Source organism: Bubalus bubalis, chromosome 18, assembly GCF_019923935.1.
Source record: "Bubalus bubalis isolate 160015118507 breed Murrah chromosome 18, NDDB_SH_1, whole genome shotgun sequence".
Classification (NCBI taxonomy): domain Eukaryota; kingdom Metazoa; phylum Chordata; class Mammalia; order Artiodactyla; family Bovidae; genus Bubalus; species Bubalus bubalis.
The window spans coordinates 48,828,435-48,850,750 of record NC_059174.1 but is presented as its reverse complement, the minus strand read 5'-3'; the positions used below and the strand labels follow the sequence as shown (position 1 = coordinate 48,850,750).

At 51.5% G+C, this 22,316-nt stretch overlaps 1 protein-coding gene across 2 annotated transcripts in view; it reads left to right on the top strand.

Moving 5' to 3' along the window:
* Positions 1–22,316, top strand: part of LOC102395261 (Fc gamma binding protein) — a 59,495-nt gene that overhangs the window by 14,001 nt on the left and 23,178 nt on the right. The window contains exons 2-8 of one of the 2 annotated variants that reach the window (XM_044932333.2): positions 3,660–3,716; positions 5,155–6,402; positions 8,553–8,899; positions 13,164–13,734; positions 15,698–16,302; positions 19,946–20,513; positions 21,272–21,864. In XM_044932333.2, the coding sequence (XP_044788268.1) occupies positions 3,662–3,716; positions 5,155–6,402; positions 8,553–8,899; positions 13,164–13,734; positions 15,698–16,302; positions 19,946–20,513; positions 21,272–21,864 (3,987 nt within the window). In that variant the 5' untranslated portion in view covers positions 3,660–3,661. The remainder of the gene's footprint in view (positions 1–3,659; positions 3,717–5,154; positions 6,403–8,552; positions 8,900–13,163; positions 13,735–15,697; positions 16,303–19,945; positions 20,514–21,271; positions 21,865–22,316) is intronic. The other variant, XM_044932334.2, reaches the window with a different exon arrangement.

Below are 22,316 nucleotides of genomic sequence, written 5' to 3'. Positions count from 1 at the left end.
ATAGTCAAAGCTGTGGTTTTTCCAGTAGTCATGTACGGATGTAGGAGTTGGACCATAAAGACGGCTGAGAGCTGAAAAATTGATGCTTTCGAATTGAGGTGCTGGAGAAGGCTCCTGAGAGTCCCTTAGGCAGCAAGGAGATTAAACCAGTAAATCCTAAAGGGAATCAACCCTGAATATTCATTGGAAGGATTGATGCTGAAGCTGAAGTTCTAATACTTTGGTCACCTGATAGGAAGAGCTGACTCACTGGAAAAGACCTTGATGCTGATTGAAGGCAGGAGGAGAAGGGAGTGACAGAGGATGAGATCATTGGATAGTATCACTGACTCAATGGACATGAGTTTGAGCAAACTCCAGGAGATAGTGAAGGACAGAGAAGCCTGGCGTGCTGTAGTCCATGGGGTTGCAGAGTCGGACATGACTTAGTGACTGAACAACAACAAAAAGATCTCCTGGAAAAAAGAGGCAGTTAGAGAAATAAGCAGAGAGAGAATCTGAGGAACACCAATGTTAAAAGAGTTATTGTAGGAAACAGACCAAAGTAACACAAGATCCAGAAGAAAGTGATATGGAAACCAAGGCGTTCGAAATTTTTAAGGAGGAAGTGTTCATGTCAAATGTTACAGAGGAGCTACATTGGAGGGTTTAGCAGATGATTTCAATGCACATGGAAGTCAGATTGTTGTGGGTGAGAGAGAGATGGTTGGGCAGGTGCAGAATAGGACCATAGATGTAGCAGGTCTGAAGTTTCAAGAGGGTAAAACAAATAAAGGGAGCTCCTGTAAAGCAAAGAAGTGGATGGCCAGTACCACGTAGGAGGAATAAAAGAGGTTAGCCTTACCTTGGGTTCTTGGGAAATGACACATGCAGAAAAGGATATCTAGATTCCAGGCCTGGAGTTAGCAGGTAGAACATGATGAAGAGTGGAAGGAACTGCACCGGCAAGATGAAAGTTGCCGGAAGTGGGGTATTAGGACTTCAGACAGCCCTGCCAAGAGTGTGGACTTGCATTCACAGGAACAGAGAGGCATGGAATGTTCTTGAGCAAAGGAGGAAGAAGGTCAAGTTTGAACCTCAGGGAGCTTAGTGGCAAGATGGAGGAATCCCCAAGGAGGTGTAAAGACCCCTTGTGGGATCCAGAGCATGAAAGAATGAAGTTCAACATTTCCAGCAATTTTGACCTCCTTGATCTGAATGTACTCTGAATTGAGCTGCAGAATAAATTCTCTCCACCTGTGCTCCGGATCTCCAAAACCCAGACAAGCCAGAGGGTCCCAGGGGTCTCCAGTGGTATGGCCAACACAGATCTGCCCCCAACAGAGCCTGTCAGCAGGGAGAGGCAGAGGCTCAGACACACAAACACCCCCTTGTCTGGGCTCAGCCCAGGACTGCTGGTGCAGGACGGATGTGATTTCACTGACCACAAGGAACTGCCCCCACAGGTTATCTCGGGGATCACCGGTGGGGTTTCTGAGAATTTGATATGGCATGGAGTAGGGCACAAGTGCGTCATAACATGCCCCCCTCCATACACACCTACCGCACTCATACCCCTTGGGCTCTGAGAGGAGGGAGAAGGTCCCAGGGGTGTCACATCCTAAATTGTGGGGACTTTCCACAACCACCTCACTTCTGGGGACTCTGTCTGCAGAATGCAGCCATGGATTTGGATGGGGGAAGGCTCCTCTCTGGGTTAATCAGGGGAGACCTCAAGGCTTAGAGATTGATGTGAAGAATCACCTTGGGTCTTACCCTAATTCTCTGCCCCTCAGCCCTTATTTCTCTGGATGTCTCAGGCTAAATGAGGGGTATCTATCTGATATAGAAGATCTGACATCTTTGTTTGCAAATAGCTGTCTCTTCTTCAGGACTCGCAGCAGCCCCTCCTCCCAATCCTTTCCCTCAGGACCCAGGAAGCCACCACACAAAGCTCTCATTCCCCATGCATCCCCTCACCCCTACCTGTTTCTTGATACCTTTGGCTCTCATTCAGCCTCTTGTTTGCTCACCTCATTTTCCCGGTTGACTTTGGGTTTCAGTCAACTCTGAGTCTTTATCTCTTCCTCTGGGAACCTGCCCTGGGTGGGGGCTATGACAGCTCCCACCCACCCTGGCCGCCTGGAGGCCCAGGCCTTGCGATAAGGGAGGAGAAGTCCTGGGGGCAGCAGCTGCTCGGGTGTTGTCTGAGAGGACAGCCAGGCTTTGCAGCTGCTGTTCCCAGGGGAGACTCCCCAGCAAACAATGAGTCCTGAGGCTGGGAGGAGGAGAGCAGGGCATGGGTCAGGCCAGCCCCTTGGGAGGAAGTGACTCCATCTCTGAACACCCATACCTCCTCTCATCTGTCTCTGCTTCTGCTCCCCTAGATGTGACCTAGAACTCCATCTCCCATCCCAGGCAGATTTTGGGTTGATGGGGGCACCACATCACCCAAAACTTGTTCAGCTAGACCCTTCTCAGGAAAATAAAACACCTCCCAGAAAACAAATTCTCCAGAAAGCAGAGCCCATTGTCTACGTGGAACCAGGAAACAGTGGCCTCCATCCTTCTTTGCAGGCAGCTCCAGCCCCTGCATCCCACCTGCTCCCCACCTGGGGCCACACCAGAAGAGCCTGCCTCCCCGCTACAGTCCTTGAGAGTTTACAGTGTCCTCTGGGAGACAAATAAGCCCAGTGAGGCTATTTCTGATGTTCCCATTTTGCAGATTAGGTACCCAGGAGACCCTGTGGTTTGGGGGTGGAGGTACTGTGTCCCACTCCACAGCACTGGGTCAAGTGCTCAGATTCCTGCCCACCCCCCGCCCCCCCCACACCTGACCTCCCCCGCCCCCCTGCCTTGAGTGACTGGAAACAGGATATGGGTAGCTGGGAGCCAGAGAAGAGCTTGAGGGGACTGGGGACCCGGATGTGAGTCCTTCACTATTGTTCCTGGCAGGAGCCGAAAGGAAAAAAAAAAAAGCAAACAAATCTAGCCATCAAACCAGCAAACAGGACCAAATGCCACTTTCAGCTCCTGCTCCCTGCCCTCTGGGAGCCCAGGTCCAGGCCCTCAGCACCCTGCTCCCCAGCTGTTTCTCTTGGGGACACCACCCTGCCAGGACTGAAGTCTCTAGCAGACTCCCTAGGCACAGCCACCAGCTGTTCTCACACCCCTCTCAGGAATCAGGCATGCAGGCTTGCCCTCACCCTTCACAGGCCTCCAGGGTGCCCATTCCAGCTGACCTGGGGTCAGAAGCCTCCTCCAGGAAGTTGGCACCATCTGTGTGGCAGGTGGCCCAGGGTGTGGCCTGAGGAATTAAGAGACTCCGCTATATAGGCCAGCCCAGAGGCCATTCCCACAGCTCCAGGAACCTGCAGGTGAGAGAGGCTGCGTCACCTTTAGAAGCAGGACATCAGGTCCCCTACCCTTGCCCCTGGCTCCAGGCCTCCCCATCTCACCCGCTACCAGACCCACCGGACATCCAACTCCTGTTCTGCCCTCCCTGCCCAACCACCAGACCCACCAGATGTCCAACTCCCCTTATACATACGTTGGCCCTTGGACCCAGCTCACCTCAGCCTTCCTGGTGCCCAGGTAGCTCTTGTCCAGAGACAAGCCACTTTTATCCTCTGACAGGGACAGATCCGCCTCCCATGACCCCCTCTCTTCTCCCACTGCAGACATGGGTTCCCTGCGGAGCTGGTGGATGCTTTGGGCCGGAGCAACCCTCCTGTGGGGTAAGTTAGACCGAAATCCCATCTATGTCCTGGTTCCAGACTGAAGAACTCTGCCTGCCTGGGTCAGCACCCTCCACTGGAGCCACCTCTGCAAACCTATCTCCCAGTGTGACCTCAGGCTAGCTGAGATTGGGAGAGAGGGCCGTTAAGTCGGGCAGAGAAATGTGGTGGAATTCACCCATCCTCTGTCAGTTCTGGAGGGAAGCAGGTAAAATCTTTAGTCCCCGAATTCAAGTAGGTAAGAACTGCTACTTTCTTGATTTTCTGCAGCTCAACTCAAGTTTTGACTTAGAGCCTCATTCTGTTGAGGTGATGGAAAATTTCACTAACATCATTTGGGAGGGTGGGCTTGGTGCCTAATTCTCTAGGGCTTTGTCCAGGACTAGAGTCCTACATAAAGCCAAAGTTCGGGGGACGGATGGGACATCTGGGGCCTCTAGTTACCAGTCAACATCTATTTAGGTTACTCTAGTTACATTCATCCCCCTGATCCCCTGGCGCTGCGGGACACTGGGTGGGATGTTCTTCAAGGCTCCCCTTATTCAGCAGACAGTCCCTCTGTAACCCCCCACAACACTCTCTAAGACCCCATAGAGTGATCTCTCTCTTCCTCTCCCCGTCTCCTCTCAGCCCTAGAGGATCTCTTCCTTAATGGAGGTGATGAAAAGTGCCCACTCCTCTCTATTGCTAGGAGACATTTTGTCCATACTCTCATAATCCCCTTTTACCCTTTGCACACATGCTTCATCCTGTGAACACAGAAATCACAAACTGGCACCTGAGGTTGGGCCTCACAGTGCAATATTTGTTTTATTTATTTGTTTGGCTACACCAGGTCTTAGTTGCAGCAAGTGGGATCTTTAGTTGCACCACTTGAACTTTTAGTTCCAGCATATGGAATCTAGTTCCCTGATCAGGGATTGAACCCAGGCTCCGTGAACTGGAAGCTCAGAGTCTTAGCCACTAGGGACGTCCCCATACTGCTTACTTAAAACAATTTTGGATTGGAAATTTCACACAGAAATTCAACTCTCCAATTTCTTTTGAAAAATGGTAAGATCTGACATTTTTAAGGGAGAACCTATAAGACATCATAACCACAACAGATTAAAGCCAGTAGCAATGCGTATGGCATATGAATGCTCTAGCCACACAGTCTGCCCCTTCTGTTTCACACATTTATGTCTCTTGTTGGGCCCCATCAGCATTTGAGCCTGAGAGCCCTGTCTGAAGTGTTCAGGCTTCTGGAAGGCAAAAGCCAGAAAGGTTGGTAGGTGACCACTGCGTGACTAAGGGAAAAGGAGAGAGAAGAGAGAAAACAGAAACTCATGTTAGTGTTTCAACCTGCGAGCCAGGCACAGGGCAGGAGGCTGCTTCTCTGACAGGGGTAGGGGGGATTGGATAAGGCAAGACCCACGACTGCATTTTCTCACCCCAGGGTTGACCCAGGAGGCCTCAGTGGACCCCCAGAGCAGCGGGGGTGAGGAATTCCTCACGGCCTTCCTGCAGAACTATAATCCCGGGTACAGCAAGGCCTATCTCTGCCTCCTCCTCTCCAGTCTGTCGGACAGCCTCACCTCAGTCTCCATCCTCAGCCGGGCAGATGGCACCACACAGAAGGTCACTGTCAGGCCAGGGCAGTCAGTCTTGGTCAACATCAGCGCCAAGGCTGAGATGGTCGGCAGCAAAACCTTCCAGCATGCGGTGGTGGTCCGCGCTGACCGTGCCATCTCGGTGCAGGCAGTAAACGCTAAGCCCAACACGGCGGATGTGACACTGCTGAGGCCTGTCCGCGCCCTGGGCACTGAGTACTTTGTGCTCACGCCCTCCAGCCCTTCGTCCAGGAACCTCAAGGAGTTTGCTGTGGTGGCGGGTGCAGCCGGTGCCTCTGTCAGTATACAGCTGAAGGGGTCGGTGACATTCAAGGGCAAGTCCTACGCAGCGGGCCGTGTCCTGAATGTGACCCTGGACCCCTACCAGGTGGCCCAGGTACAGAGCACATCTAACCTCTCGGGGTCAAAGGTCACTGCCAGCAGCCCTGTGGCTGTCCTCTCCGGCCACAGCTGTGCCCAGAAAAACTCGAACTGCAACCATGTAGTAGAGCAGCTGCTACCCACGTCTGCCTGGGGCACCCGCTACGTGGTGCCCCCTCTGTCCTTCCACAGCCAGCATGATGTGGTCTACGTCATGGCCAGCCAGGCCACAAAGCTGACCTACCACTGGGGGGGCACCACTGGCTCCCGGGGGCTCCAGGCAGGCAACGTGGCAGAGTTTGAGATCCAGCAGTCCCGGCCACTCTACCTGTCTGCAGACGTGGGCATCCAAGTCCTGATGTTTGGTGTGGGTACCACCAAAGATGGAGAGACCTATGACCCCCACCTGGTCCTGATCCCAGACGTGGCGGCCTACTGCCCTGCCTACGTGATGAGGAGCGTGCCAGGCTCTAAGGGTGTGGCCCTGGTGGTGGCGCCAACCAAGGCTGCTGGCGAGCTGACCATGGATGGGCAGAGGCTAGGGGCCAAACTCTCCTGGGCTGCTGTGCCAGGCAGTGAGTTCTCATATGCCGAACTGGACTTTGGCACAACTGACAGTGTCCATGTGGCCGAGGCCGCTACCAGCTTTGGGCTGCTCACCTTTGGGCTATACCAGGACGTGAGCTTCGGGACAGCAGCTGCCTGTGGCCGGAGTGAGTGACAAAAAATGACCACTGACCCTGTCCAGATGGTAACCCTTTTGCTGACTCTCCTGCCTTTTCCCCTTTCCCATCCTCTCTGTGCTCATCTGTGGTTTCTGGGTCAGCTGGGCTGCCTCCCACTTAGCTGAATCCTCCCTGCCATCCTTCCTTTCCTTAAGCCTTCCCAGGTCCTCCCTGTCCTCTTCCCCCCACCCTACCACAGAAGCAATTCTCTAAATGTTTAGCAACTGGCAAGACCCAGGGTCCCAACCAGTCTGCAGAGATACCAGACACAGCTCTGCAGCAGGGTTCTAGAAGCCCGCAGGGTGTCTGGCATCAGCCCTTTTTCTATTGCTTTTGTGGAAGGAGGGGGTCTGGGGAGAGCCAGGGTGCCAAGAGGAAGGGATCTTTACGGGCTAGGATCAGGTCAGCAGTTTCTTACCAACCAGCTTGAAAATATTTTGTTATTCTAGCAACTGATAGACAGCTATGTGTGTGTTCAGTCACTCAGTCATGCCTGACTCTTTGCAAACCCATGGACTGTGCCTGCCAGTCTCCCCTGTCAATGGGATTTTCCCGACAAGAATAATGGAGTGGGTTGCCATTTCCTCCTCCTCCAGGGGATCTTCCTGACCCAGGGACTGAACCCTCGTCTCCTGCATCTCTTGCATTGGCAGGTGGATTCTTCACCACTGAGCCCCTCTGGGAAGCTACAACTATACCAGTTACTAACTCCCTCCCCCACACATACACCTCATATATGAAAGCCAAACTCAGGAGATCTAAAAGTATTAATATAACAATGATGGATACCATGGGGGGAGTATTTCTCAAAATACCAGGGACCACTCTAGGGGCCTTGTATGTGTTAACATAGTTCATTTCTAGGATCCGGCCCTGTGTGTGCTTGGGGGCCCAGCCTGTCGAGGAGCCGCCCCCAGGCAGTGCAGCGTTTGAGGGCACGGATGCTGAAGCCAGACTTCCCAGGTTCAGATCCCACCTCTGCCTGTGTGACCTGGGGCTTGTGACTTCACCTCTGTGGACCTGTTTCCACATCTGCAAAATGGGAAGAACGCCTGCACCCCTCACGGGATTGTGAAGTGACAGTGCAATAAGTTAAGGCAGTGGAGCCTTTAGCGGGTATCAGGCTAGTGAGCAGGGCCACGCAAGGGTGAGCCATTATTGTGAGCAGTCAGAAGGCAAGAGCTTTTGAAGACCAGGGGACAGGGGAGGAAGAGCTGTTTCTTCCTGTGTGGGCCCCCCTCCCGAAGCAAGGATCCTAGACACGGGTCCCCAGCACTCCTGTCCACCATCCAGGGCATGGAAGCCACTCAGCTGCAAAGGGCCACTTTGGGCTTGATTAGTAATGGGGAAAAGACAGGTGAATGTTTATAACAGATAATAACCTCATTAACACCTGAGATCAGTTCCAAACCCTAACTTATGTTTTAGCTTATTTAAACCTGGCCACTCTCCCCTTCCCAACTGTCCCTGTGAAGAAGGTATTACTATCACCCCCATGTCACAAGTGAGGAAACTGAGGCACAGAGAATTTTAAATTACTTTCTAGCGTCACACAGGTAATTAGTTGTCCTGAGATTCGAATATAGGCAACCTAACTCTGCCATTTCCATTCTGTTGAACAGTCTGTTTTCCATTTTCTATCTTTATTTTATTTTTATTTTTTGACTACACCACACAGCATGTGGGACTTTAGTTCCCTGACCAGGGATCAAACCTGAGCCCCCTGCCTTGGAAGGATGGAATCTTAACCACTGGACCATCAGGGAAGTCCCCACTTTCTATCTTTAAAAAAGGATTCCTTAGCCTTTTACCCTGGGTGGGAAGGTAGAGGAGAGGGGGGAAACAGAGAGAAAAAACAAAAATGAAGGCCTTTCCGTGATTGTCCCTGCCAGTGGCTCTTCACCACCTTCCAGTTCCTCGGGGCTGAGCCATATTAAACTGGGGAACCACCAAACCTAGGAACAATCAAGCCTGAGCCGCTCTCTCCCTGTGAGATTCCAGACTTAAGTCTCCCCACTTCTTGAATGGGCGGCTGGGCGTCAGCCACCCAAACTCCCCAGGGCAGGAGAACTCCAGGATTCCCACTGGGGTGGACACTCCTGATTCCTTCTCTGTGGCCATCCCCCTTCCCTCTCCAGCCCAGCGGTCGCTGGAGAAGACCCCCTGTGAAGGCAAGCAGTGTGCTGCCAGGCAGCTCTGCAAGGTGGTAAATGGGCAGGCCAGGTGCGTGGCCCCCGTGGCTACCTGCCGCGCCCAGGGTGACCCCCATTACACCACCTTCGATGGCCGCTACTACGACATGATGGGCACATGCTTGTACTCACTGGCGGAGCTGCAGAGTAACGATGACAGCCTGCCTGCCTTCAGCGTCGACGCCAAGAACGAGCACCGAGGCAGCCGCCGTGTCTCTTACGTGGGCTTGGTGACCGTGCGCGCCTACAACCATGCAGTGTCACTGGCCCGTGGGGAAGTTGGCTTCGCCCGGGTAAGGATCCAGAGGAGGCATCAGAGTTTAATACCTAGGAGCCGCCTGCCCGTCAGATGGAGGAGGCAATGTCTGGGTGTCGGACCCCAGACCCAAGCTCTTTGCCATGGGGTGGAGGGTGCAGAGAAGTGGGCCAAGGGCGTGGGGGCTGGGGAAGGGGGATTTGAAAACCAGTGGCAGAACCTTAAAATCCTTTTGTTCAGCAATTCGATTTCTAAAAGTTTTAAGAATGCTCAGAGATATGGTTAGAAAAACAGGTTTATGCCAATGTGTTTATATTATTGTATCAAGAAGGCAGTGAGGGTCGGGGAGAGAAAGAAGACAAATATCCAACAATGGGAATTTCTTAAGTGACCAAACCCTAAAATTTTAGTGAGTACCTCCTATGTGCTGGGTTTGTTTCTTCGCACTTTCTATTGTATTAATGCATTTAATGCTAACGGCAATCTATGAAGGTAGGCACTATTAACACTTTTTGATGAGGAAACTGAGGCCCAGAACAATGAATGACTACTCAAGAGCTTCAGGCTAGTAAGAGATGGAGCTGGGAACACCAGCAGGGTGGCTCCCAAGCCTGCATCTTAACCTCTAGGCTATTCTGCCTCTGGTAAATGGATCGCTACTCAGCCAACATAAATAACAGCAATCTAATAATAGGAAAATAAATGAGGAGTGATTTTTTTCCTACTACATTGCTATGAACATGCTTAAACATCCAGAAAGATTGAAATCGTTGTACATTGAACACTCATTTGCCAGTTGCCTAGATTCTAAACACTTTACTCCTCTTAGTTCATCACACATCTATCATCTGCCTGTCCCTCTGTCCACTCAACAATCCCTGTTTTTATTCACTTAATTTTAAAATTATTTTTAATTGAAGGATAATTGCTTTACAATGTTGTGTTGGTTTCCGCTGTATAACATGGTAAATCAGTCAAAACTATATGTCTCTGTATATGTACATAGACATGTGTATATATAATCCCTCCCTCTCGAGCCTCTCACCACTGCCCACAATCCCACCCCTCTGGGCCATCAGAGAGCGCCAGGCTGGGCTCCCTGTGCCGCACAGCAGCTTCTCACCAGCTGCCTGTTTTGCCTACGGGAGTGTACATAGGTTAGTGCTACTTTCTCCGTTGACCCCACCCTCTCCTTTCCCGACTATGCCCACAAGTCTGTTCTCTATGTCTGTTATCTCCATTCCTTCACTGCAATTAGGCTCATCTGTACTGTTTTTCCAGATTCCATATATATGCTTTAATGTATTATATTTGTTTTTCTTGACTTACTTCACTCTGTCTAACAGGCTCCAGGTTCATCTACCTTACTACAACTGACTTCAAATTTGTTCTTTTGCACTTGAAAGTAAGTTCTAGACATCAACACACTTCATCCCTAGAGATTTCAACATGTATACCATTAACTAGAATATAATATGTTTACATTTTTGTTTACCTTTGAGATAAAATTTAAACATAACAAAATCCACGCATCTTAAGTGGACGGTTCACTGAGTTTTGATAAATGTGCACATCTAAGCTCTGTCAAGGTATAGAATGTTTTCATCCTTCTGAAAAATTCCCTCATGTCCCTTCTCAGACAATGGCCAACTCACTCATAGAGGCAATCGTAGTTCTAACTTTTCTCCACCAGAGGTTACTTCTGCTGGTTCAACAACTTCATAGTAACGGAATCAGCCAGTGCAAGAAGCCTTTTGTGGAAGGCTTCTTTAAGCTCAGCATAATAGTTTCAAAGTTCTTCCCTGTTGCTGCAATTAATTTTTTAATAGATAAAGCATTCACAGCTCAAAACAAGAAGGCACGTTTTGAAAGGTCCTGCTTTTACCCCCATCTCCACCTGCTTTCCCCTGCTCCCCACAGGTAACGACTTTTACTGATCTCTTGAGTGTTCATCTAGGGTTTCTTTATGCCAAAACAAGTAAATATAGACACACATTCTTACCTCTCCCCTTTGTTAGCAAACAGTACTGTACGTGGGCTCTGTTTTGCACTTGACTTTTTGCCCTGAACAGTGCATTCTGGAGCTGTTTCCTCAGTCGGGAGGGAGCCTCCTCTTTCCTTTCTATAGCTGCACAGCCTGCCATTGGCTGAATGCATCATGGTTCCTTTTGCTCAGCCCCCTGTGATTGGATGCTGTGTTCATGATGATGAGCACTACTGCCCTGAATATTCTTTTTTTAAAGTTATAGTTTTTAATGGAGATCTCTTTTATAAAATTTATTTATTTGGCCGAGAGGCATGTGGGGTCTTAGTTCCCCAGTCAGGGATCAAACCTGCGCCCTCTGCAGGTTTCAACTTTTTAAAAGTCCAAAGAAGTATGGACTTTTAACCACTGGACAGCCAGGAAGTCCCCATGAATATTTTTGTACTTCTCTCATCTTGTGAGTGTGCAGGTGGATCTGTGAGATCAATAACCGTGTGGATTAAAGCAGGTGTTTTTGAGGTCTAGATAGGTTGAGCACAAACTCAGGGGGACCTCAGATCCCTTGAACTTATGTCCAGGATCTTGTATCTGCTGTGTAGTTTTTCAGAGAGATGAACTATTACTTTGTAAGATCCTTACAGAGGTCAGTGACTTAGCAAAGGTTTAGAGTTACAGGTAGAATGATGCTAGGATGCCCACAAGACTATTTTAGAGACAATAGGGGTTCATGAAATGGTGACTTCAGATGGGCTCATTATTTTTTTAAAAATGTATTTAAAGGTAGAAAAAGAAACTTGCATGATGCATAAATATATGTGTGTGTGTCTGTAACAATATAGGTGGTTTTCTCTTTTCTCATTTTTGATCATGTGTGCCTTGTAAGTTTTCTGTACTGAACAGATACTACTTGTGTCATGTAAAAATGAAGACCCCTGGTCTTAAGCAAGAGATGGATTTGGACAGTGGTCCCTGGACTGAGAGCCTGTGAATGTGGGCTGTCTCAGTCACTGCCTGACATAGACTTGGACACACAAGAAGACTCAGGGAGGCATTGCTGACTGAATGAATGATGTCTTACCTTTGACCTTGCTCATGCTGTCCTCTCTGTCTGTTACCCCTTGTTTTACACTCCATCTACTTGGCTAAGACAAGACTGTGTGAAGAAAGAATCAGAAAGAGATGCTCAGGAAGAGGAAAATGGTCCTGGGGACAGAGAGAATACATTCCTTATCTCCCAGCTGGACTGTCTGTCTCCACTAAGGACATTTGCAAAGGAACACCTCTCTCCCTCCTGGTTTCTGTGGCTCTGTCTCTCCCTGGTCCTTTACAGCTCAGTTCAGTGTCCCTTCCTCCAGGAAGCCTCTCCTGACCTGAAAATTTAGGTCTGGTCCTTTTTCTAGGCTCCTGCAGCCTCTTATTCCTCCATTGTCCCAGTCCTGATCACTAGGATCTGTAACTATCTAGTGACAGATAGTGACTGTCTCCCCCAGTGGAGTGGGATCTGGTCATCAATGTAACTCCAGGGCTTTCCCAGGCCAGGGCCAGGCCCAGAGTCAGTGCCCGGTGAGTGTTTACTTAATACAGCAGTGCCTAATTCACTTACTGAGCGCCTGCTATTCTGCCAGGTACTGTTCTCGTATCTGGAGATGAAGCAGTGATTGAAGGATATCAAAACCCCTGTCCTGTGGAGCTGACAGTCTAGTCAAATTAGAGACGATAAACATCAGATTAGTACTTCTCTGGTGGCTCAGTGGTAGAAAACTCGCCTGCAAAGGAAGGAGATGTGAGTTCAATCCCTGGGTTGAGAAGATCCCCTGGAGGAGGAAATGGCAACCCACTCCAGTATTCTTGCCTGGGAAATCCTGTGGACAGAGAAGCCTGGTGGGCTACAGTCTGTGGGGTTGCAATGAGTTGGACATGACTTAGTGACTAAACAGCAATAAACATCAGATAGTTGTTGCAGATGGCATTTTAGAAAGTTAGACACTAGAGGGAAAAAATAGAGCAGAGAAAGGAAACAGGGACTAAGGAGGAGTTGCCATATAAAATAGGGTGCTCAGGGATGGCCTCCCTGAGATGGTGACATTTGAGCAAAGTCTTTGTAAGAGACAAGGGAGTGAGCCATGTGTATTTCCAGGAAAAGAACCTTTTGGGCCAAGGGAAAGGCAGGAGCAAAGATGCTGAAGCTTGTTGGGTGGCACTAACAGGAGGGAGGAATCCCCATGTGGTTAGAGGAGGGACACGTGTGGGAAGAGATGAGGGGCTGAAGGCCAGACCACACGGGGATCTGACCCTCCCCTCCTCGTTCCCTCCGCAGATCGACAACCAGCGCTCACGCCTACCTGCCTCCCTGTCTGGGGGACGCCTGCGAGTGTACCAGAGCGGGACACGGGCCGTGGTGGAGCTGGATTTCGGACTGGTGGTCAGCTACGACTGGGATGCCCAGCTGGCACTCAGCCTGCCCGTGCGCTTTCAGGGCCAGGTTCGTGGACTGTGTGGCAACTATAATGGTGACCCCACTGATGACTTCCTTACACCTGACTCGGAGCAGGCTCCCGATGCTGTGGAGTTTGCCAGCAGCTGGAAGCTGGATGACGGGGACTACCTCTGTGAGGATGGCTGCCAAGAAAACTGTCCTGCCTGCACCCCAGAGCAGGCCCAGCACTATGAGGACAGTCGTTTCTGTGGCATGCTGACCCAGCTCAACGGCCCCTTCGCTGCCTGTCACGAGGCCCTGGACCCCCAGCCCTTCCTAAAGGAATGTGTGTATGACCTGTGTGTGGTCAATGGGGATCGAGCCAGCCTGTGCCGTGGCCTCAGTGCCTACACCCAGGCCTGTCTGGAGCTTGGCATCTCTGTCGGGAACTGGAGGTCATCAGCCAACTGCCGTGAGTGATACCCTGGTGGGGGCTGGGAGCATGTGGTAGGAGGAAGGGGTGCCCCCTGCATCAGAACATTGACTGTGGTCCAGCCTGGAACTGGACGATGCTGAGGACACAGCAATGGCCAGATGGCCAGGCTCTGCCCACAGTGAGCCTAAAGTTGAAGCAGATGTAGCACTAGACAGTGATGGTCCAGAGTGGTCAGGGCTGGGATGAAGGAAGTTCAGAGGGGCTATGCGAGACCAGAGAAGCTTCCTGACTCAGCCTGTGGGGTGACAGAGACTCTCCTAGAGAAAGGGATGCCAATCTGAAGCCTGTAGAAAGGATTAGAACTAGATGGGAAAGCAGGGGGCAAGCAATGGGCTCCAAGCTGAGAGAAGGACATGTGCAAAGGCTTGGCATGAGGTGTCCCAAAGCAGACATGTGAATATCACTTCACTTATAACCCTTCCATGACTCCCCGACATCTTCTGGTTAAAGTCCAAGCTCCATGGCCAGGTATCCATTCACTGAATCATTCATTCACTTATATATCCATTCATTCATTCATGCATCCCCTAAACCCCTATCTGGCTCCACCCCTGTGTTAGTGATGGGCATAGTGGAGACCAACACACACTTGCCTCTGCCGTTGTGAGGCTCCCAGAGAAATGTTCAGGAGGCAGAAAGCCCAGGGCAGGAAGGAGGAGAAGGCTTCCAGGTTCAGGACTTGAGACAGGGACTCCGGAGAGGCATAAGTCTGAGGGAGACACTGGGGCCATTTGGGGTTTGTCTTGGTCACTGCTGTGTCCTCACTGCCCAGTAAACACCACCATCACCACCAGCACAACCATCACCACTGAGTTTCCCAATGCCTGGTGCAAAAGAGGAACCAGTGTATTCGTTTATCTCCCCATTAGTTTTCACAGCATTTCCTGGGCATTTCTTGTGGGCCAGGCCCTGTCCTTGGTGCTGGAGATTCCACCATGTTTTAGACAGATCAGGTCCCCACTCTCACAGAATTTATAGTCCTAGCAGGGGAGACAGACAGTAAGCCATAAACTGTGGAATATCTTCAGAGAGCAAAAGAAACAGAATTCATGGGATAAAAGTAAATGGGAGGCTCAGGAAGAGAGTTCTCAGGGAAGACCTTTGTGAGGGAGTGCCTTTGGAGCAGAGACCAGGATTAGGGAACAGAGTGAGTTAGCAATGACACTCTGCATGGGATGTCTCTACAAAGAGGAGACTATTATTATCCCATTCTACTGATGGGGAAACTGAGGCACAGAGAGATTGGAGGTGTCTGCTCATAATCACACAGCTAAGAAGGGGAGAGCTGGGATTTGAACCCAGGCTGTCTGGGTTCCAGGAACCTTCTGCATGCCTTCAATGAGGAAAGGCTAATACAGTACAGGCAGAGGAGAAAAGGAGAGGGGGGAGTGTGAGGACCCGAGAGGAGGCCACTGTGCAGGGTGGAGATAGCCAGAGGCAGACTGGAAGGATGAGATGAGGACAAGGAGGTGAGGGGGCAGACCGTGGAACCTGGGGAGCCTCATGGCCAATAGGAGGACTCTGGCTTTTAACCTGAGCAAGACGGAGCCACTAGAGGGCTCTGAGCAGGAGAGGGGACTCAAGTGTTCACAGATCCCTCTGGCTGCAGGTGAGGAACAGGATGAGATGTAGGATGGGAGCAGCCGGGAGACCAGGCAGGAGCTGAGAGCTGACAGCACCAGGGTGGGGACTGGGTGGTGCACGGAGAAAGGTCAGATTCCGGATCGCTCCTGAAGATGGAGCTCACAGGATTTGCGGACAACTTGTTGTTCGGCAGATAAAGGGGAGGGAATCAACTACATCTCAGGTTTGGGGCCTGATCACCCAGAAGGATGGGCGTCCATTAACTAAGATGGGGAGCCGCGGATACGCAGTGGCTTGGGGAGGGAGGACCTAGCACGTTCCCGCAGGCCTGATTCACTCTCCCGTGTCCCCGCAGCCCTGTCCTGCCCAGCCAACAGCCGCTACGAGCTCTGCGCCCCTGCCTGCCAACCCTCCTGCAACCCCGACGCGGCGCCGTCCAACTGCTCTGCACGCCAGTGCGTGGAGGGCTGCGTGTGCCTCAAGGGCTTCGTGGAGAGCGGCGGCGCCTGTGTGGCGGCTTCGTCCTGCGGCTGCATCTACGAGGGCCGCCCGCTCGCGCCTGGCCAGGAGGTGTGGGCCGACACCACTTGCCAGCGGCGCTGCACCTGCGACGCCACCACCGGCCAGGTGCGCTGCAGCGACACGCAGGGCTGCCCAAAGGGCGAGCGCTGCCTCGTCCAGAACGGCTTACGGGGTTGTTACCCCGACCGCTTCGGAACCTGCAAGGGGTCTGGGGACCCGCACTACGTGAGCTTCGATGGCCGACGCTTCGACTTCATGGGCACCTGCACGTACCTGCTGGCTGGCTCGTGCGGCCAGGCCTCAGGGCTGCAAACCTTCCGGGTGCTGGTGGAAAACGAGCATCGGGGCAGCCAGACCGTGAGCTACACGCGCGCCGTGCGAGTCGAGGCCCGCGGCGTGAAGGTGGCGGTGCGCCGGGAGTACCCTGGCCGAGTGCTGGTGAGCGAGGGGCACCCGAGGCTGGCTGGAGGGGCCAGAATCCCCCTTAAAGGGGATGGGTCTGGTGGAGGATGGGGGTCTGTTGGAAGACCTGGTGGTCAGTAGTTAGGCCTGCCACCCCCCACAAGCTGGGCAGTGCTGCCCCTTCCTGGCTGTGTGTCTTTGTCTCTTGGAGCCTCAGTTTTGTCCTCTGACAAATAGGATAATAAGATGGTGCCTCCCCAATGGCTGTCGCTTTATAAGGTGGTTGTGGAGATACGGCCAGTTGTTATTTGCAGAATGTTTAAAAGAGGCGTTGGCACCCAACAAGTATTCAGTAAATATTGACTTCATGTTTTATTGCTATGAACCCTCCAAAGGTAAAGATTTGGGCATTCTCTGGAGGACAATTGATATTCGGATAGTGAGGTGACCTGAAAGGTCCGGAACAAAAAGTGTGTTGGCAGGGAGGGGTTGCAAGGTGTAGGGGGTGCTTACAAATGTGCCCACGGGTCATAGGTTTCTGGACAGAGGGTTCTTAAAGAGACAACCACCCAGCAGAAGTCAAGAACCACTGATTTTTTTCTTTAAAAAAGATAAAAATTGAGAAGCAGGATTTCTTAAGATTTACAGTGATAGTTGATGCTTATTATTGAGCAGTTTGAGGCAGTAGCCCCTGCCTTAGGGAGGAGAATGAACTGGAAATGGAAATCCAAGAGAGTGTTCCATGTGCCAGACGCTGCACTAAACCCTTGACAGGCCTTAACCTGTAATCCTCAGAACAGCCTTAGAGTAAAGGAATTCTGCCCACAAAGCCTAGTGTTTGGAATAGAGAAATTGTAGCTAAACAGAAGGCATAATTTTAATATTTATATTCTCATTTATTTGAGATGACATTTAAGCTGAGTCTTGAACAATAATAGCCAATATATATACATATAGATAGATAGATAGATAGAGATATGCATGCATTACAGTCACTCAGTTGTGTCCGACTCTTTGCGACCCCGTAGACTATAGCCCATCAGGCTCCTCTGTCCATAGTATTTCCCAAGCAAGAATACCGGAATGGGTTGCTACTTCCTTCTCCAGGGGATCTTCCCGACCCAGGGATCTAACCTGCATCTCTTATGGCTCTTGCACTGGCAGGCAGATTCTTTGCCACTGAGCCACTTGGGAATAATTTACTTCTGTGAGTTAAATGCTTGATGTACAGTAACTCATTTGTTAACCTCTGTAACAACACTGTGAAATAGCTAGTGTTGTTAGAGGAGAAAACTGAGGCTCAGAGAAGTTAAGTCACCTATTCAAGGTCACACAGCTAAAGAGTGACAGGGCCAGGATTTGAAGCCAGGCTGTCTGGCACCAGAGTCCATACTCTTAACCTCTACATTCTGTTGCTTTTCCTGAATAAAGAGATGGAACAGGCAGGGAGGGAAGCGGATGGAAGAGTGGTCCAGGGAGAAGGAACAGCAATTGCAAAGGCTCTGAGGCAGGAACAAACATGAAGGGTAGAGGGACAGCACGGAGGCCAGCAGGGCTGGAATGGAGAGAGGGAGGGGAGGGCGAGGGAGGGGATGATGTCGGGGATGGTTATGATGGAGGTTTTAGATTTAATCTGAAACCTGAAGGATGAGGAAGAAGCCACCAGGTGAAGAGTGGCGGTTGCCAGGCAGAGGGAACAACAGGTGCCAAGGCTGAGGCTGGACTGAGCTGAAGAACAGCATGGAGCCCAAAGAGGCTGCACCTGAGAGAGTGAGGCTGGAGAGGTGGGGTAGAGAGGCTGGTGGGAGATGAGGTCAGAAGAGAGGGGGCAAGCAGGGCCTGGTGGGTAGAGGACTTGATTTTAAACTGAGATGTGAAGGATAATGGGGAGGGAACCAGACCAAAAATGAGGATGTGGGAGAGAGTAGGTGTGTTGCAAGCATAGTGTACAGTAAGTGCAAAGGCCCTGAGGCTGGGCTGAGCCTGGTGAGTCCAGGAGACTGTCAGAATGCTTGCATGGGGACTTCCCTTGTGATCCAGTAGTTAAGGCTCCATGCTTCCAATGCGGGGGACCTGGGTTCAGTCCCTGGGCAGGGAACTAGATCTCACATGCCACAACTAAGAAGCTGCATGCATGCCACCACACTATGGCCTTTTAGGCCATTCATTAAGGAGTTTGGATCAAGGCTGACACCTAGAAGGTGAAGTAGAGGTGGCTAAATAAAGAGTGATGGGTGGTATCCCAGGTATCCCAGGGAGAGATCACAGCAAGTGCAAAGGCCCAGGGGTGGGGGTGCACTTGATCCGCTCTGGGAGACAGCAGGGAGCCCAGGGAGGGAGGTGGGAGGTGGTGCCGGCACAAAGATGGACAGGAGCCAAAGTTAAGCAGGATGTTCTAGGGAAGGGGCTTAGATTTAAGCCAAGTCCTAAAGGATGGAAGGGAAGCAGCCAGGAGAAAAGTGGTAGGCAGTGTTCTTGGCAAAGTGAAAAACCCCTAAAGTTAGACTAAACTAGGAGAGCTGGGCGACTATCAAAAAAGCCAGTACCTTCGTCATTAAGTGCCTCTTTCAACCATACCAGAGTTTATGCTAATTAGGTGAATCAGGGCAGGTCCCTAGGTAGCTTCAGAGTGAAGGCTCAGTTGCCTGTCAGGAAAACCAAGGTGACTGAGGGTTGGAACTTTCAGTCCCCACCCTGGGCCTCCAGTGGGGAGAGAGAACTTGGAGACTGAGCTTAAGCAAGTGGCAGATGACTTCATCAACCCTGCCTATGTCATGTAACCTCCGTAAAAACTCTGAACGATGAGCACTTCCTGGTTGGTGAACAATCAGTGTAGATACCTGGGAAGGAGGTGCACCTTGACCCATGGGATAGAAGCTCTTATGCTTGGGACCCAATATTCCTGTTAATCTGGCTCATCATTTGTACTGTTTATAATAAAACAATAATCATAAATGTAGTGGAAAAATGGTGGCTTCCCAAATGGCACCATGGTAAAGAATCTGCCTGTCAATGCAAGAGATGTGAATTCTGTCCTTGGGATGGGAAGATCCCCTGGGAATGGCAACACACTCCAGTATTCTTGCCTGGAGAATCCCACGGATAGAAGAGCCTGGAGGGCTACAGTTCATGGGATCACAAAGACTCGGACATGACTGAAGCGACTTAGCAGGCATGCACATAGTAGGAAAAAGAAAAAAAAAGAAGAAGAAGAAATAAAGCCAGTGTGCGTTAGGAGCAGAAAGAGTGAGGAGGAGAATGGGAGAAAGGTTAGGTCAGGGAGGAAACAAGGGAGACAGAGCCTGTAGGTTTTGAAGGCCATGGGTTAGGGATTTAGATTTAAGCAAATACTTGAAGGATGAAGGGCTTCCCAGGTGGCGCTAGCAGTAAAGAACCAGCCTGTCAGTACACGAGACGTAAGAGACCTGGGTTCGATCCCTGGGTTGGGAAGATCCCCTGGAGGAGGGCATGGCAGCCCACTCCAGTATTCTTGCCTGGAGAATCCCATGGACAGGGAGGTGGATGGTGGGCCAGGTAGAGGGAACAGCAAGTGCAGAGGCCCTGAGGGGCATCAGGAGAATAGCAAGGAGCCCAGCAGAGCCAGAGCTGAGTGAGTGAAGGGAGGGCCACAGAGCCTCGACTACCCTGACCTCTTGGTCCTCTCCCATCTCTCCCCCAGGTAGACGATATCCTTCAGTACCTGCCCTTCCAGGCGGCAGATGGGCAGGTGCAGGTGTTCCGCCAGGGCCAAAACGCTGTCATCCGCACGGACTTTGGCCTGACAGTCACCTACAACTGGGACGCCCATGTGACCGTCAAGGTGCCCACCAGCTACGCTGGGGCCCTGTGCGGGCTCTGCGGGAACTTCAACGAGGACCCAGCTGACGACTTTGCTCTGAAGAGTGGAGGCCAAGCTGCCAACGCACTGGCCTTCGGAAATAGCTGGCAGGAGGAAACGAGGCCAGGCTGTGGCGCAGCCAAGCCAGGCGACTGTCCCAAGCTGGACTCCCTGGTGGCTGAGCAGCTGCAGAGCAAGAAGGAGTGTGGGATCCTCGCTGACCCCAGTGGTCCTTTCCGGGAGTGCCACCGAACGCTGGACCCACAGGGTGCTGTGCGCGACTGTGTCTATGACCGCTGCCTCCTGCCAGGCCAGTCCGGGCCTCTGTGTGATGCACTGGCGGCCTACGCTGATGCGTGCCAGGCTGCTGGGCTCACCGTGCACCCCTGGAGGAGTGAGGAACTTTGCCGTGAGTACCGAGAGTGACAGCTGGGGGGCTCGGCCTTATGTACATTCATTAATATATAGATAGCATTAAGTCACTTAATTCTTATAACAGCTCCATGAGGTAGGGGTGTGGTTATACCCATTTAACAGATGAGGAAACAGGTTTCTACTTCATTGTCACTAACTTACATTTAAATGGGCCATGTGTGGCTCTCGGATTGGACGGTGCAGAGAGAGACTTGATTGGGTTCAGTTTCAGGGTTTTCTGTTTTTGTGGAAACCCCGTGTTTTATAATCTGAGGTGGTGAGTTTGGAGCAAGGAATGGGGATTCTTTTTCACTATTTTCTTTACCACCCTGGACAAATATTTTAATTTTCTATAGAATTACTATCACCAGTACTACATTACTGCTATAGAACAAAGAAGCTAAAAATACTGCATTTACAAATACATTGCATAGATTATAGAGACACATGCCTATGCATGTTTAAAATATGTATCACAGATCCACAATTTGTTACCAACTTGAATAAGGTCATTAAAGACAGTACAGATGACCCCAGACCACAGTTAAATTGGAATAGAATCTTAATTATCAGGATTAGATTAACTGTGATGTAATGTTTCCTGGGCCCCACTGAACTGAGGGGCTCCTTGCCACTGGACTGCTTATACGTGTGAGTGTGTGTGTGCATATGTGTGTGCACGTGTGTGTCAGGGGGTCTTTGGTGTCACTGGGGAGCAAGGCTGCTTCGTCCTGACGGCCCCTTTCCCTGCAGCGCTGAGCTGCCCATCCCACAGTCACTACGAGGAGTGTTCCTATGGCTGCCCGCTGTCCTGCGGAGACCTCCCGGTGTCTGGGGGCTGCGGCTTCGAATGCAAAGAGGGCTGCGTGTGTGACGAGGGCTTCGTGCTCAACGGTGAGTCCTGCGTGCCGCTGGCCTCCTGCGGCTGCATGTACCAGGGCTCCTACTACCCGCCCGAACAGACCTTCTACCCGGGACCCGAGTGCGATTCCCTTTGCTACTGCGAGGAGGGCGGGCTGGTGTCCTGTGTGCCGTCCAGCTGTGGCCCTCACGAGGCCTGCCAGCCGTCCAATGGCGTCCTGGGCTGCGTGGCTGTGGGCTCTACCACCTGCCAGGCATCCGGAGACCCCCATTACACCACCTTCGACGGCCAACGCTTCGACTTCATGGGTACCTGCGTGTACGTCCTGGCTCAGACCTGTGGGACTCGGCCTGGCCTGCCCCAGTTTGCTGTCCTGCAGGAGAACGTGGCCTGGGGCAACGGGAAAGTCAGTGTGACCAAGGCGATCACCGTCCAGGTGGCCAACTTCACCCTGCGGCTGGAGCAGAATCAGTGGAAAGTCACGGTGAGAACAGCCCAGAACGTGAAGGGGAGGGGTCTTCGGTAGAGGGAGGTCTGTGGATGGGGAGTGCACAGCTCTCAGCTAAGGGGTGGGCGTGGGGCACAGAGCTCTGAGTAGATGTGGGGGGCATGGGGTTCCCCTAGGAGAGGAGGTGCCAGTCAGAGCCTACAGTGGGGAACCGAGGAGGGCGGAGACCCTGGGGACCTGGGCCTTCTCCCATGTGGCTCAGTCTTCCCTCTCCTTGCCCTTTTTCTTTTTTTTAAATTTGTTTATTTATAACCGTGCTGAGTCTTGGTCACTGTCCACGGTCTTTCTCTAGTTGCGGCGAGTGGGAGCCACTCTCCCTTGTGGTGCTCGGGCTTCTCATTGCAGTGGCTTCTCTTGTTTTAGAGCACAGGTTCTAGGGTGCAGGGCTTCAGTCGTTGTGACTCCCAGGCTCTAGAGCACAGGCTCAG